General features: G+C 41.1%; 2 protein-coding genes across 10 annotated transcripts in view; both read left to right on the top strand.

Moving 5' to 3' along the window:
• ANKRD44 (ankyrin repeat domain 44) overlaps positions 1-6,374 on the top strand; it is a 127,975-nt gene extending 121,601 nt beyond the window's left edge. For 5 of the 9 annotated variants that reach the window (XM_033064203.1, XM_033064207.1, XM_033064206.1 and 2 more), the window contains exon 28: positions 2,035-6,374. In XM_033064203.1, the coding sequence (XP_032920094.1) occupies positions 2,035-2,300 (266 nt within the window). In that variant the 3' untranslated portion in view covers positions 2,301-6,374. Of the gene's footprint in view, positions 1-302 lie in introns of all 9 variants that reach the window. The other 4 variants (XM_033064209.1, XM_033064208.1, XM_033064211.1 and 1 more) reach the window with 3 other exon arrangements.
• A 788-nt stretch (positions 6,375-7,162) lies between these two features.
• The window catches only part of PGAP1 (post-GPI attachment to proteins inositol deacylase 1), a 35,076-nt gene continuing 27,183 nt past the window's right edge, over positions 7,163-15,055 (top strand). Inside the window, exons 1-4 of the mRNA XM_033064694.1 lie at positions 7,163-7,340; positions 11,455-11,608; positions 14,198-14,373; positions 14,854-15,025. Coding sequence (XP_032920585.1) covers positions 7,188-7,340; positions 11,455-11,608; positions 14,198-14,373; positions 14,854-15,025 — 655 coding nt within the window. The 5' untranslated portion in view covers positions 7,163-7,187. The remainder of the gene's footprint in view (positions 7,341-11,454; positions 11,609-14,197; positions 14,374-14,853; positions 15,026-15,055) is intronic.

Here is a 15,055-nt window from a genome sequence, read left to right as displayed (position 1 = left end):
GTAAATGATACACTTTGACAGTCTTCAGTAGGACCCAACAGGTAATTTTACAACAGACCGAAGCAATAAACTTAAAAGGAGATGATAGACTTCATTGATGCTTTTATCCTTCCAAGAACAGACATTGAGTTGTGTGAGTACCTATTTAAAAAAAGAAAATTAAAAAATACACTTTCTAGTATAAAAATCTACTTTAAACATCACAGTGGTCCCTTTTACTGTTCATTTTGCATGTACTGTCAACAGCTAGTCTTTTTTAATGCCTGAGTGCAGTGGTAACTTGAATTTCCTAAACATGCAAGTGGCACCGGATAATTCTGACGCCTTGCAGAAGAATTAAGGATTTTGCATTCAATCAGCGCATGTTTTAATGGGTAGGAAGAAAACCATCAACATATGTTTGAGTGTGTCCCAGCTCATTCTGAGATCAAACCCTGTGCTCGCCAATTATCTGACCTAACCCAAGATGCAATTAAATTACTGTTGTCTCATAAAATACATAATTGGTTACTAAATTAAATAATTTTGTTTCAGACTTCAACAAACTCTTTCCCTAAAAATTATAAGCAACCACAGAGGGATGCGATTCTACAATTACAGTTTTTAGAAATATTTTCCTGAAATAAGTTGGTCTTTCTTACAATACTAATTTCACATTGTTTATGTAACAATTGTATAATACACAAGTGTATTAATAATTACATAAATGAATTCCACAGAAGTCATCTGACCCTGACCTCTTAGAAATAGGGGACAGAAAAATGAACCAGACTTGCTTCTAACCACAGATTTTATCCTTAAAATAGTACATACAGGTCCAGCTAATTTGCATGTTAACAAATGACAAGTTTAAATTTTAAACACATTTAGTTTTTCTAGGAACAGCATGCACAGTTTAAAATATAGATGTTCAAGTAGAATCTTAGCATGCTTACAGATCTAAAAAATATTAACATTTGGAACACACAGAACTAACATGGAAGAGGAAATGCACTGACTGTAATCAGTGCTTAAAAGTGGGTATTTTGCAACAAAACTGTATTTACTTTTTGCCCACCAAATTAATCTGTGCTGCAGATCCTGACTTACTCAAGGCAGGAGGTACCAGAAGTGGCCACTGCCTCACATTACTGTTGCTGCAGTGCAATTAAGATTTAATCATCTGCAAAAGAATTTTTCAGCTCTTAGCATAAAAGGAGGATTTGTTGGAAAGTGCTGGAGTTCTGCACAGAAGCCTGTAAAATGTACAGACAGTGAGTATAACGAGCACACTGGCTTCCAGGGCTTCTGTAGGTGAAGAGCTGCTTTAGGGCAGTGCTTGGAGAGGAGCCAAGTTAAACTGCAGTGAGGAAAAGCTTCTAATATCTCCCCAGTCCTTCCTTTGACTGACAGTGGAGTCATATTAGCTCTGTGTTTGAAGTGTATGCTTGCTGAATACAGCTATTATTCTCCTAACACAATGTACATTTGGGTAACTAAACATCCATGTAGTCACACCTGCTATCCATGTACCTCCTGCACTGGTCTAATTATTTAATAATTTAATTCCTAAATAAACTGTTTGCCCAGTTGAATAGATACTCAACTGATCAATCTTTAAAATTGTTTGCTTATTAAATCAAAACAATTTTAAACTAATCTCTTTGACGTTTAATGGAAGTTGTTCTCAGAATGAGACTCGTTCATACACACAGAAACCGACGCCAGTTTCTGTCCCTGTTGCTGTACTCCCTGTGTTGTGTACTGGCCGTGCTGTGTGTGCTGTAGAACTGTGTTTAGCCAGTGCTTTGATCCAACTGGTGCGGTGTGTGCTGCCTGGTTTCACACAAGCAGTGCTCGTTGTGGTCCCGGTGACTGCAGTGCCCCCAGTCTCTCCCAGCATGTCCCGTGTGTGTGAGTGAGTAACACGCCCGTTGCCTGGCATGTGTAACCCCATCCGTGTCCCCACGGTGTCCCTAGAGATGTACCTGAGGAATGCTGGGTGCCCCAGGTGCCCTCAGTACTAACCATTGCCTTGTCTGCGTTTGTGCCCAGGTCATACGCCAGCCCTGGCTTGTGCTCCTAACAAAGACGTGGCTGACTGCCTGGCACTCATTTTGGCTACCATGATGCCTTTTTCTCCCTCCAGTTCAGTGACGGCTTTCAACTTCACTTGTTTTAAAAAAGACAATTTGGGCAGGACACACCTCTGCGATGGCTCCACTATGGGTAGCATTAACTCTTACAATAAGCCCTTGAGTAATAACATAGGAACAGAGGATGGGTACAATGAAAATGATTCGGATTCTGAAACATTCTGACTCATTGGTATTCGAAAACTTTTTTTGTTATTATTTCATTTCAGCTTTAATTTTTGTCTTTTTAAACAGCTTAAATCCCAGTTATGTTCTTAACTATTATTCTTGACAAGGTATTGAAAGGTTTGTAGTGTTGATGAGAATCAAGCCTTTAAATAACAAAATTAGAGGGATTTACTGGAACATATTCCTGTTAGGGTTCTGCAGCTTTTCAGTTTCCTGATGTTTTCTTTAGGCCCAAAGTGCCCCTGTGGAAAGTCTCTACCTCTTATTTTAAGTAGAAAAACAAAAAATGCCTTTTTTCTTTTTGACAGCACAAATAAACAGGGAACTGTTTGTAAAAAATTCTTCTATGTTTTAGCTGCACCTTTAGTACACAATCCTATTTCCAGCATAGCCTTCACAGATTCGAGCATCACCCCTTTCCTACGTTTGTCTGTTTCCTGCTTCCAGGGGCTCTGTTAATTAGGTAATTTTTTTACATGAACCAAAGGTAAAGTTGTAATCTTAAAACTGCCTGTATTACTTTTCTACAGGAAATGAAACCTTTTACATTCTGCCTGTATTAAGCACTTAAACGTACAGAAGGCACTTTTTTATAGTTCTTAGTTGCAGTACACAATTAGAAAAATGTAGTTGTTTACTCTGAAGGCCAAATTCTGCTCATCTCACCATATTTTCTCATGAACATCACTTCTGTAAAATGCTAATCACTTGGCCCTTATTTTTTTTTTCAATTCAGCACAAATGTGTATGGTTTATTTGCACTACAGAATTAGGGTCATTAGATGTTTCTGTCACCTGAGCCATTAATCATGAATCCAGTACCAGAAAAAAAAAATGGGGAGAGGGGGAGAAATCAGGTGTAGACAAAGGTGTATGTAAAAATTTATAATGATTTGCCAACTTAAATGGCGCCCTTTTCCTTTTCTATGGTTAAATAACTTATTTTTACTGTAAAAAGTACTGAATTTTAAAATACTTTTGCCAGTGTTTGGATTAACAGAGCAAAGGTAAAGCAATGAAAGCGTAACACCAAAAGTTGAAATACCAAACACCAGAAATAGCAGTGTACCGTGCAGGGGACCAGATAGATGCTAAAAAGCCTTTTGTCACCAGCTTTCAAAGCAGTGTCAACTTTGTGAATATGTTTACTCCTTCTGCCAAAGTTTCTAGGTCAAATGGACCCCGACCCTCCTCTGCAACAGATGTACAAAAGGAAGAATGAGACTTTGTAAACAAAAACAAAAAAACACAAACAAAAACTGTCATGAACTAACCAGCCGTACCAAGAGGACCAAAACGCTTCAGTAATTAAATTGAAGACTTTGCTACTTTTATTTTTTTTCTTCAAATGTGAGTGACATAATGAAGTAGTTTTTTTTCTAAATGATAAAAATATAAACTTTTGAGGTAATAGTAGTCTTGGCTGAAATTTACATTTTATGACACAGGTTTCAAGTTGACATTTTTAACTGATGATGTGTTGACCACAGGTGGGTTCTTTTTCCAGACTTAAGAATATGTTCATATACTTTTAATGTAAATGTGTTTCTATTTATTTGAAATGAAACAAATGCCCAGGAAAAAGAACTGTGGCTTGTTCTCCTAGTTAGCATTCATGCATACTGAAATGAAATGTGAATCTGGCAAGACTGAGGGCCTGAGGATCAAAAGGAAGGGTGGATGCATTCTGGGAGAGTGCCCATCTTGTATGGAATGCAAAGGTCCACTGGCTGTGTTGGGAAAAAGCAGAGAGCAGAACACCTTCCTTTGTTTAAGAGCTTAAGAAAGGGATCCAGCCCCTTGCCAGACAGGTGAGAAAACCCACACAGCTGTGGCAGGGGGGGGACAGAAGGTGGCAGAGCATGGAGTCAGGTGTTCCTGTTCCTGTCGTTCACACTCAGCTTGTCTCAGGCCTGTGTCTGTGCTGGGAGGGTGACATGAGCTTCCTCAGTGCTCACCTTTGGCAGGGTAAAGGAAAAGTAAGGATTTGAATACTTAAAACACTGAAAGTAAGAGGAGAGATCAGCTGTTAAAAAATTTCAGTGGTGCCTGTTCCAAAATGAATAGTAATCCCAAATTTTGGGGTTTTTTAATGTGGAAGGATGGCATTGAAAAGAAACATATGGGAAATAGCTGCCACCTGTCTAACAGCAGAATCAGCATTTTCATCTTATTTTAAGCAGAAATGTAGGCAGGCTCCTTGGCAGGATTAGTGGTAAGTCTCACCCTGAAATACAGAAAAGTACGCTATCCTACATGACAGTGCTTCATTAAGAGAAAACCATCCCTCTTTATAAAAAAGTTGTTACATTATTTTGAGCAGCCATTTTAAAAGTTTAAGTATTTTTACCTGCTACCATACAGTGACCAAATACCTCGTACACTGGTAACTGTGTAGTGCAACAGCTGCTGCCTCTTAGTGCATCCCAGCAGCAGAGGTGAATTATTTCTGAGTCACGCTGGTCCTTCCAGGAGCCAAATTAACCTTTACCCATGGAACCCTACAGTGCTGTCAGGGTGCAGCATTCCAAAAAGCACAGGGACGTAGGCTGTGCTCACACCTCCAGGGCACTGCACAGGTCATGTCTGAGGGTGCTGGATTTAGGAGGAAAACTGCCACAGGCGAGACACTCAGAAGTGCTCAGTGTTGGCCTGTCCCACATCTCACATGAGTTACCAGAATCCCTTTTTTGGTATGCTAGCACATTAATCTGTAATTTATCACATGTAGAAATAAATGTGTAGTTTAGGGCAGGTGTTTAGGCATGGGAGTGATGTTACTCTTGTAAATAATCTCCTTGCCTTTCTGTGGACTTCTTACAAGAGTAATCATACAGAATTGTTGCACTTAACCCTGGATCCCACAACTTAGAGCACATGGACAACTTGTGTGTGTGCACACAGCAGAGGGCCCTTGGGGAGGGGCAGCTCCCTTCCCTGCCCAGGTGAATTGGCAGGATCATTTCATCCTGTATTTTAACCACAGCTGCAGGTGGAATCCAGAGCAGGATGGGCTCCCAAGTCTCTCTCATAAATACTGAGTTACAACCTCCAGACTGCCTGAAATTGCTGTGAAATAGCTCAGGGGATTTCTGTTCATCGCTACTAAAAGGGCACCATAATGTGTTTGGTACTTTTATGCAGTCAACAACTGCCAGGTTATTGAATTAGAACAAACACATGAAATGAATTGTTTATCCATTGTACTGTTGAGAAACTTGGTTATGTATTTGAGGAAGATTTTAAAAAAATATTGTGATTTTTATTCTTAGTCATGTAAGAAATATTAGAGTGCCTTTTTATATTTGTGTATAATGGAAATGTTTTGTGAAACTTGTCTTTTTTTTTTTTTTCATTTGAGTGTTATAAAAGCAATATATTACCAGTAAATTTTCATTTCAGACCTTCTTTGAATGTATAAAGTGTTTCTTCTTTTCATATGTTCTACCTGCATTGAAATGAAAATTAATATGCTAAATTTCTATAGGAATAATGTATAATTTTTGCAGTGCTGAAAATGCTTTCTTATTACACAAAAAGTAAACTTAGGTCAGTGTTATAGGAAAGGGCGTTTTAAACTAGTGACAATCTTGAGTGTGTGTATAAAATGTAATTTTATGCATTTCTTATGCAGTGATCTACATATTAAAGCCAATATCTTATGTTTTGTAGGTTTTGTCTTATATTTTATGCTTTAGCATGTGCAATATATCTTTACAAACCATGGTGATACGCATCTGGTGCCAGTGTTATATTTTGCATAACATTTGTAATAAACGATATAAAACATTGTTTGATGGTTTCAGTGGGGTTTTGTCGGTATTGTTTGCTTTTGTAAATTGAAGTTTAAGGACTTGGGTAAATGTCACATATGAAATGAGGGGAAAAAAACCAACTTAATTAATTGAATGACTTGGAATTCAACCTGAACCTTCTCAAGCACAGTTTAGTAACTTTTTAAACTACTGAATGCTGTATTAATGTAATAAAGAACCCTAACTGTAAACTACTATTGCAATGCATTCAGATGGTTATTTTTACAAATAAAAATGGTACAAATACAGTGGAAAACGGAGTAAATATTGTTTCTTTTGGGGGAGCCAGGGAGGCTTAAGTATGAAAATGCAACTAATTTCGTACTTCCCTCATATGTAAATACCCCTTGCCCTAGAAAGCTGATTTTGCTTTCTCTGTAGATTCCGGGAAGGTGGGGAAACGAAATAAACTACCACAGTAATTTTTATTATTTTTTGCTCAGTCATGAAATATTTTAGTGTTTTCCCTGGTGAGCACCACCCGCACTGCTGGGTGTGCCCTGCAGCGGGCTGGGGCAGCAGTGCCACAGGGACTAAAATGCAGCAGAGAGCTTAAAGACAGCGGTAGTAAGGTGTTAGAAGTACCCGAATTAAAGCAAACCTAAACAAACCAGAACCAAATCCCCACCAGCGCTTTTTAGGGGGTGAGTGGCTGCAGCTTTACGGACGTTTATTTCTGAAGCGCTCCCCCCAGGGCAGCGTGCCCAGCGCGGTGTGCTGGTTTGTGTGGGCAGGGCTGGATCTGCCGCCGGAGCGCTGCGGGGCCGAGCGACCGCGCTCCCTCACGGCCGCGCTCCCTCACGGCCCCGCCGCCGCGCCCTCCCCATCATGGCGGACACGCCTGCCCCGCGAGCCGCGACATGGCGGGCGGGCCCCTCGGCCCAGCGGCCGCCCGACCTCCCCAACATGGCGGCCGCCCCCTGGCGCCGGTGGCGGCCAGGTTGAGGCGCCGGCCCGGCCGCCCTCCCGCTCCGCCTCCCGGGCGGTGGCGCTCCCGCCCCGCCCCGCCCCGCCGTGCCCGTGTGCGCGGGGAGCCCGCGGGGAGCAGCGCTCCGCTCCGCGGGGCGCCATGGGGCGGGCGGGCCGCCGGCTGCCCGCACTGGCAGCGCTCTTCTACGGGGCGCTGGCAGCCCTAGTGCTGCTGGGCGTGCAGGACGTGATGTTCCTCTACGAGGAGAACCGGTGCAGCATGACCTACATGTACGAGTACCCCGAGTACCTGGTGAGTGCGGCGGGGTGTAACAGGTGGGACCTGCAGCTCCCGGGGCGTTGCCGCCCGCCCCGCCCCGCCGCGGCCGGAGCCGGGAGCCTGAGGTGCAGCTCCCCCGGGGAGGGAGAGCAGCCCCTCACTCGGGTTCGTCGCCCCTCGCTCGGGTTCGCCGCCGTGCGGGAGCGGAGAGCGGTAAATGGGGCACGGGCAGCTGGGGCGTGAGCGGGGCCGGGGCGGGCGGGACGCGCTGCTGTGCCCGTGTCGTGAGGGGTGCCCCTCCCTCGGGGGAGGGCGGTGGAAGAGCTGCCCACCTGTAACCCAGCGGGGCGGTTCGTGCTCCGCCGGTGCAGACCCTGCCCGCGGTCGGAGCTGCCGGTGCCTGGAGTTACCTGTAGCTCTGTGAACCTCAGGAGCTCACGTAGCTGTTGGCCCTGGAAGAGGCTGGGCCAGCTCCTCTGACAGCACTGCCCGTGTCCAGGAGGCCGAGCCTCGCACTTCATGGCCCTTTTCGTGACTTGGTAGTGTGAAGGGACCAGTGTGTCAAAACAGCGCACAACTTCGACTCTTGGTGTATTTCTCAGGGTGGTGAACAGTAGTGCAAAGTCTTCTCAGTGAGCTCCTTGGAGGTGGCATGCCCCACCATGCACGGGAGAGCTTGTAAATCCCTCCGAGTCTCTCTTGTTTTGCTAACAGAGCCTTGTAGAAGTCTCTGAAAACCTGGGATCAGTTTGAGAGGGGACTGCTCCTGGAACTGATGCTTTCCACATGCTATTCTGGCTTAGTAGAGGAAGGATGTAAATGCATGATTTTAAATTCACTGCTAACGCTGCACCGTGCAATTGTTAGAAAACAATTTCTCTTTTTGGTAGTAGTTCTTACTACAGCATTTTTTCTTTTATTAAAAGCATAATTGGTTGACTTCTGAACATTCATTTTTCGTTATCTGAGATCTAATCTTTGTTGGAAAAAATATTCATTATTCTAAATAACAGTTCAGAAGTAGGCTGCAGGCTGGCTTGCACACTGAAGAAGATGTAAAAGCAAAACTTCAGTGTCTAAATTAGTAATGAAGCAGAAAGTTAATTTTTGGATCTATTAAACTTCATTTGCTAACCTTGATATAGCCATTTTAGCCTAGAAAAGAGGAACTTGGTGTGGCTACAGGGATTGTTTAGTCAGTGCTGTAGAACAAATTCGTTTAAGCAGTCATAAATACTTAAATACTACACAGCAAGTTTTCATCTCTCCTAGCAGCCAGAACCTACTTCAGCTTCCATCTGAAGCCGACCAACAGAAAGTTACTGGCAGAATTTGTATTATGTTATTGGCGGGTGCCTGAAACTCTTGTCTGCCACACATGTTTTGTATTTACTCATTATGTGAGGACTTAAACTGCAAGCATCTTTATTTAGGCAGGATGCAAGCCTTAAAAGTGAGCAGTAGTTCCATGCAGGAGATGCAAGTCACATATGGCTATATTGCCCTCTGGAATTTCTGTTTCCTAAGTAATCATTTTTACCGTGCAGAAAATAGTACTTTGGGCTGGGGGGCAAATTGTGAATTCGTTTGGGTTTGCTGAGGTATTGTCCTTCACAATCATTGTTGGAGGTGTCTGTTGTCTGTGTGGTGCTGCCTTCACTAGGAAGTGCCAGTGGGAGTTTCAGGTGGGAGGTACCTGTCTTTGCTTCCTGACTGGTATCACGTTACAAAACAAATAAGTGCTTGAGCAATTGCACAAGAAGTTTCATTTCTTTTGTGTCTATCGGTCTGGGTTAGCTCAGTCAGCCTAATAATGCCTCATATTTTTTTGCATGAGTTTTAGAATTGCAGTGGTTGAATTTAACCTGCCCTTGTCCTGTTCAGCTGTTCTTGGTAAGAGATCCAGAAGTTAGTAATGAGGACTTGTTCACATAAACCTAATTTCTTACGAACCAGGGTGAAAAACAAAGCCTGCGCTGACATTGTAAAAAGTTGCTGTAGCTTACTACAACTTATTACGTAAGCAGTGTCTTGGGAATTCACAGCTGTCATGGAACATGAATGTCTCTTTTCCTTTGGAGTTATACATTGCCATTTTGTTATAATATTTAAATACTGTGATTTGCAAAAAAACCCTCCAACCCCCCAGTATTTTGACAGTACAGTTCTCATGGGTTGTGTGGGTTTTTGTGTTTGACGTTGCCCCAAGGAAGAACAGCATGTTAATTCTTAGTTGCATAAAAGTTTTTGAAAAGACAAGGAACCAGGAAGTTTCTGTGGATGAAGAGTTGATTCAATCTGTCAGGAAGTCATAAAAGCACGTCTTGATGGCACTTTTAGTTTTGTAATGGGAACCGCTTAAGGTTTTTTCATGTAATTTTGCAATCCTTTGCAAGAGAGGCAGCAGAAAGGAGTGAGAATAGGACAGTGAGGTCAGTGAAGCTGGAAAGGCAGGATGATGAAGAAAGGGAAAAGAACAAAGGATTATCTGAAGGCATAAGCCCTGAATGAAGCTTCAATTTTCTTGTTCTCAGTGAAAGAATTTAACTTGCACTCTCCATTGTGTTAATGAATCAAGAGAACTAAAAATAAAACTATAAATAATACACATACATAGATATATCTCATAGAACAGAGATTTTTAAAATATATCTATACATATAATGAAAACAGTTTGCAAATAACCAATACACCAAAAAAATTGAAGGCCAAGGAAGAAAGAAAATAGTCATTAGCTGAGGAGAGATAGAAAAGAACAGGGGAAGGGAAGCAGTGTGGGGGCACAGAATTAAAGCTAAATCACCTTTATGGTAGATGCAGCTGGGAGAAAACAATAAATTATTTGAATTAAAGATGCTTGTATTTCAGGGAAGCAATTAAAAGAGACTTTACCAGAGATTTCTGATATAAAACTGAGTTTAGTCTTGACTTTATTCTGTAAGCGTTTCCTTTAAATATAAATTACACTTTAATACATTTCTTTTTGTAGTATCTTATTTTTCTCTCAGTTGTTGTAACATAATTAATCAAACATTGGAACAAGTGTGTATTTACACTCATCAAAGTTTTACAAATCTGTATCTTAAAAACTCAGAAACCAGCCAACCTCTATGCAGGTGTTAAACCAAAATAGTAGTAAACAAGAACACCTTTAATTAAGACAGTGCCATATGACTCTAAGAGATTGACTTACAGGTGTAAGATTAATCCTCACCTAGCCCTTGGGATCAAAGAGATCTTGTTGTTTTCTCTTTGGGAATCCTAATCCTGTGAATCAGATGTGTGCTAGGTTAGGGGGTTGGTTGTTTTTGTCTTTAGCATAAGAAATACAGCCTTCTTTAAAGTGTGAACTGACATGTCCGTTAGACCTTGAGTTGCTACAGAATCAGGTGGCTTGTCAGACCACAAACCCAGCTCTGAAAATAAGCAGAAAAAGCCTCAAGTATCACGGGTTTGTTTTTTCTGCTGAGCCCTAACCCTGAGGTGGTTAGTGCTGTTGTTTAAACTCCCAGAGCAGGTGACATCTCTGTAAAAATGAGCTCAGAGAATTCCCACAGCAGTTGTAGTTTCCCAGGGGTAACAGGTGTCATCTGGCAGTCCCCATGTCACACTGCTCTCGAGGTTTGGCTGGCCTGTCCGTGTTCTGGGATCCATGGCGTTGGAAAGGATTCTAGAACCATTCCAGTACATCAGGAATAGCATCACCCATGTGCCCTAGCTTCTGGTCTCAGCTTCTCTCCTGGGACAATTGGTGGGGTTTTACATGCCTTTTTTTTTTCCTTTCCACCTCTGTATTATAAGGCTGGATTTACTTTATGAGTGTGCAGCTTTGATAGATTCATAATTGCATTCATGTGCAGTTTGTTTCAAAGCTAGTTGAAGGTCATCACTGTTTAGAGAAAGTAACTGCAGCAATTCATAATGCCAAGTAATACTTAAACAGTTTGTTTGATATTCCATTTTTAATTAGTTTGGGGTTTTTTTTAAAGCCAAATCCTTTTTCCTTCTGTATTCTTTAGGCTGTAATTTGGAACCGTAAAAATAAAGCCACATAAGCCAGATCACTTAAATGGCTGGGTAGCCACTGTATTTTCCTGTTTGTAACATTATAAACAAGGTGTTTGTTTCTTTTTGACTTTTGTAATAGAAAATAAAATTACCCAAGAAAACAGCCAGACGATACCCAGCATATGAGCTGTATCTCTATGGGGAAGGGAGCTACGCTGAAGAAAACAAAAACCTCCTATTGACAGGAATTCCAGTTCTCTTTCTTCCCGGGAATGCTGGCAGTTACAAACAAGGTAAGCGTTCAGCTGAGTTACAGCTTTGTTACAAAAAAGCTCTCAGATCTGTGCATTAGTTTTCTGTTTGAAATTATACCAGACAGAGTCATAATGGTTGATCATATTAGTCTGTTTAATTTCAAACAGTCAAGGTACATGATTTTTGTTTGAATGGTTAAGCTGTAATATTTCTCTGGAACAAGCCTTTTGAAAGCCACCAACAGTACAGTTTATGCTGTGCTCTGGCAGCACTGCACTCTTGCTGAAATTTTGATTGCAAATATCTAGTTGGTTTTAATTTGAACAATGTTTAGTGCAGTTAATGCCAAATGAAACATGACCTGAATTTGGCTGGGAGAAACTGAACCATCTGTCATCTGTGATGTAAAGGAATTACATGCTATGGAACTCAGCATCATCTAAGCTTGCCCTCTAGTTTCATTATTCCCTACAGCTTTATATAGTTGTGTTTTTTCCTTAACATCATCTTCCCACTTTACACACAGCCTTTTTTTCCCTCTTACATTTCTAGACTCCAAATGAAAAGCAGTAATAGTTTTAAAGCATTTTTTATTTTACATTCTGAATTTCAAAGCTAATGGTACATGAAGTTTTCTGTTTCAATGTTTACTTTGGTACCTGCTATTCCTTCCAGTCTGGGTTTGTCAGACTGTTATTTTTGTTTCCTAAAATGTGCTTTGAAATAGCAAATAACACTCCCATGATGTTAGAAAATGGATGTGTGGGTGTGGGGAAAACCAGCACAGTCTGAGCCCTGATGTCTCACTGTGATAATTTTTCCTTATATTAACACTAAACTTGATGATTAAATTACCTGATTTCAGAGAACCTTTAGAGAGCTGGGACTTTTTGAAAACGTACTTCCTTAGCTTATAACTGTAAAATATTTTACCAATTAGTACTTTCAGAAAACCCATACAGACTTCCAGGCACAATAGCATCCAAAGAAGATTACAAACATAATGACTGTGAGAGGTGCCATATGGACTTTTGTGATTGTGCATTAAATATTGCAAATCTGTGAATTAATGCTGTCCCTAAACACACGGCAGTACATCACTATGCAGGAAATAGAATGGTACTCTCAGGGCATTTTAGGAATCAAAAGGAGATATCTGAAGAACAAACAAACTAGGTGAGTAGGAGTACTACATGCTATAGGAGCAATAAATATTTTAGTAATGTTGTTTTTGGAATGGATTTAGGGAGACTGGCAATAAGTCATCTGTGCATTTTGCAAAACTTTTGTTAAAATTAATTCATATTAATTCATATTTTGTTCAGAATTTATTGTGAGGTAACACAATTTTATTCTGATGCCTAGATGAGCAGAGAAGGTGCTGCTATTGTAATTTTCATAGTCGTTTAAAATATATTCATATTTGCTGAGCAGTGAAGATGGGTACTGCTGCTGCCTTCGCTGGCCTTGTTATTTTCATAGAACCATTTAGGCTGGAAAGGACCATGATGGAATGCAAGCATTAACCCAGCACTCCCAAGCCCACCACTAAGCTGTGTCTCAAAGTGCCACATCTAGACAGGTTTTAGATGCCTCCAGGGATGGCAACTCCACCACTACCTTGGGCAACAAGTTCCAGTGTCTGACCACCCTTCTGGGGAAGAAACATTTCCTGAGATCCAGTATAAATGTCCCCTGCTGCGACTTGAGGCCATTTCCTCTTGTCCTTTCACTTGAAAGAAGAAGCTCAGTCACAACCCACCTTCAGGAATTTTTGATGTGTTACAGGCAAATTTGGAATGTTAATTCATCATCTTTCATGGGCACTGAAATGAAATTTGTAACATGTACAAAATTCAGACTTCGAGTAAAAGATGATTCTGAGAAGGAGGGTTCTGCAGTTCTCTCAACCTGTTGTGCTCTAGGAGAATCTTGCTCATGTGTGCTGGATTTGGGCAGACCTCTGTGACCATCATTTGTTATTTCATATAGGCATTTTGGGGACTTTCTCTTTTATTTTCTTCTTCTGCTACTGTGCCTTCTTATTTGCAGCTGTTATTGTTCCCATCCTGCATTGTCTCCATGGAAACTTGGGGACAATTCTGCACACAAAAGGCTGTATTAAATAGCCAGGGTTAGACAGGGAAGGCAGGTCAGAGGCAAGACCTTGGAAAGTGAACATTTTCTCACTCAAGGTTTTAGATGAACAAGTGTCCTTAAGGGTTTGGTTTTGCAATCCCCCATACTTAGTGGTATTTGGGAATGTTGTTGTAGAGTGATGGCCTTCCAAGGAGCTTTAGGAAAACCTAGCAGTAGGAACCCTCTACAGTTGAAATCAAGGTGGCAGTGAGAAGGTGCAAATGAGATGAGAAAAGCAGCCCTAAGGTGGAGGAACATAATCCTTGATACTTGTATAAATTTGTTCTTGACATAAAATATCTCTGTTGTCAGCAGTAAGCTGAAAAGAGATGGTTTGGTTTAGAATGTCTTCTATAAATTACTTGGGGTGAGAAATGGATCGAATGCATTTGTTTCTTAATTGATTATGTATTTTTGTGTTTTTCTGCTAAAATGATGCTAAACAGTGGCTGTTGGACTGTTCTAATTGATGTTGTTTCTTTTTCTAGTGCGTTCTCTTGGCTCCATTGCACTTAGAAAAGCAGAAGATGTTGACTTCAAGTATCATTTTAACTTCTTCAGTGTCAACTTTAATGAGGAGCTGGTTGCATTGTATGGTGGTAGCCTGCAACAACAGACCAAGTTTGTGCATGAATGCATAAAAGTAATTCTTAAGTTGTACAGGGTGAGTAGTGACACATACTTCCATTTGGGATTGGAATTCTGGAATGCTTTTCCAGCTGCAAAACTGAAGAGTGATGAGTAGGGGAGGCGGACTTTATAATGTGTGTAGATATTTGAAGGTGATAATAATGCAATAGAGAATTGCTTTTCTTTAGCAGATTTTTAGTACTTGTGACAATCCCAGAGCTTTGGTGAGGTTCTCTGTTGTGTTTCTGAATAAATATTTCCATGCACAATGGATCCCTGTTTCTAGTAGAGACATAAATATCTGTAGCTTACTAAAATATTCATATAGCATTGCCTTACATCCACTTTTCTGTGGGAAAGTCCTTTGATGTCCTCTGCTGCTAAAAGTCTCAGAAATTCATGTTGTCCTTGAAAGACCATAAATTCATTTGGGAGGTGGGAGAAATCTACAGCTCGTAAGAATAAGTTCAATGTTAAATCTGCTTCTGATCTGTCTGATTGCTCTTTGCTGAAGGATCAAGAATTTGCACCGAGCAGTGTAGCAATAGTTGGGCATTCCATGGGTGGTCTTGTTGCAAGAGCGTTGCTCACTCTGAAGAATTTTAAGCCTGAACTTATAAACCTGCTCATTACACAAGCCACACCTCACACTGCACCTGTAATGCCTTTAGACAAATATCTTACTGGTGAGTATTGCACTTGTCTAATCCCACTGT

Source organism: Catharus ustulatus, chromosome 7 (assembly GCF_009819885.2).
Source record: "Catharus ustulatus isolate bCatUst1 chromosome 7, bCatUst1.pri.v2, whole genome shotgun sequence".
NCBI lineage: Eukaryota > Metazoa > Chordata > Aves > Passeriformes > Turdidae > Catharus > Catharus ustulatus.
This window is presented reverse-complemented; position numbering and strand designations above follow the sequence as displayed.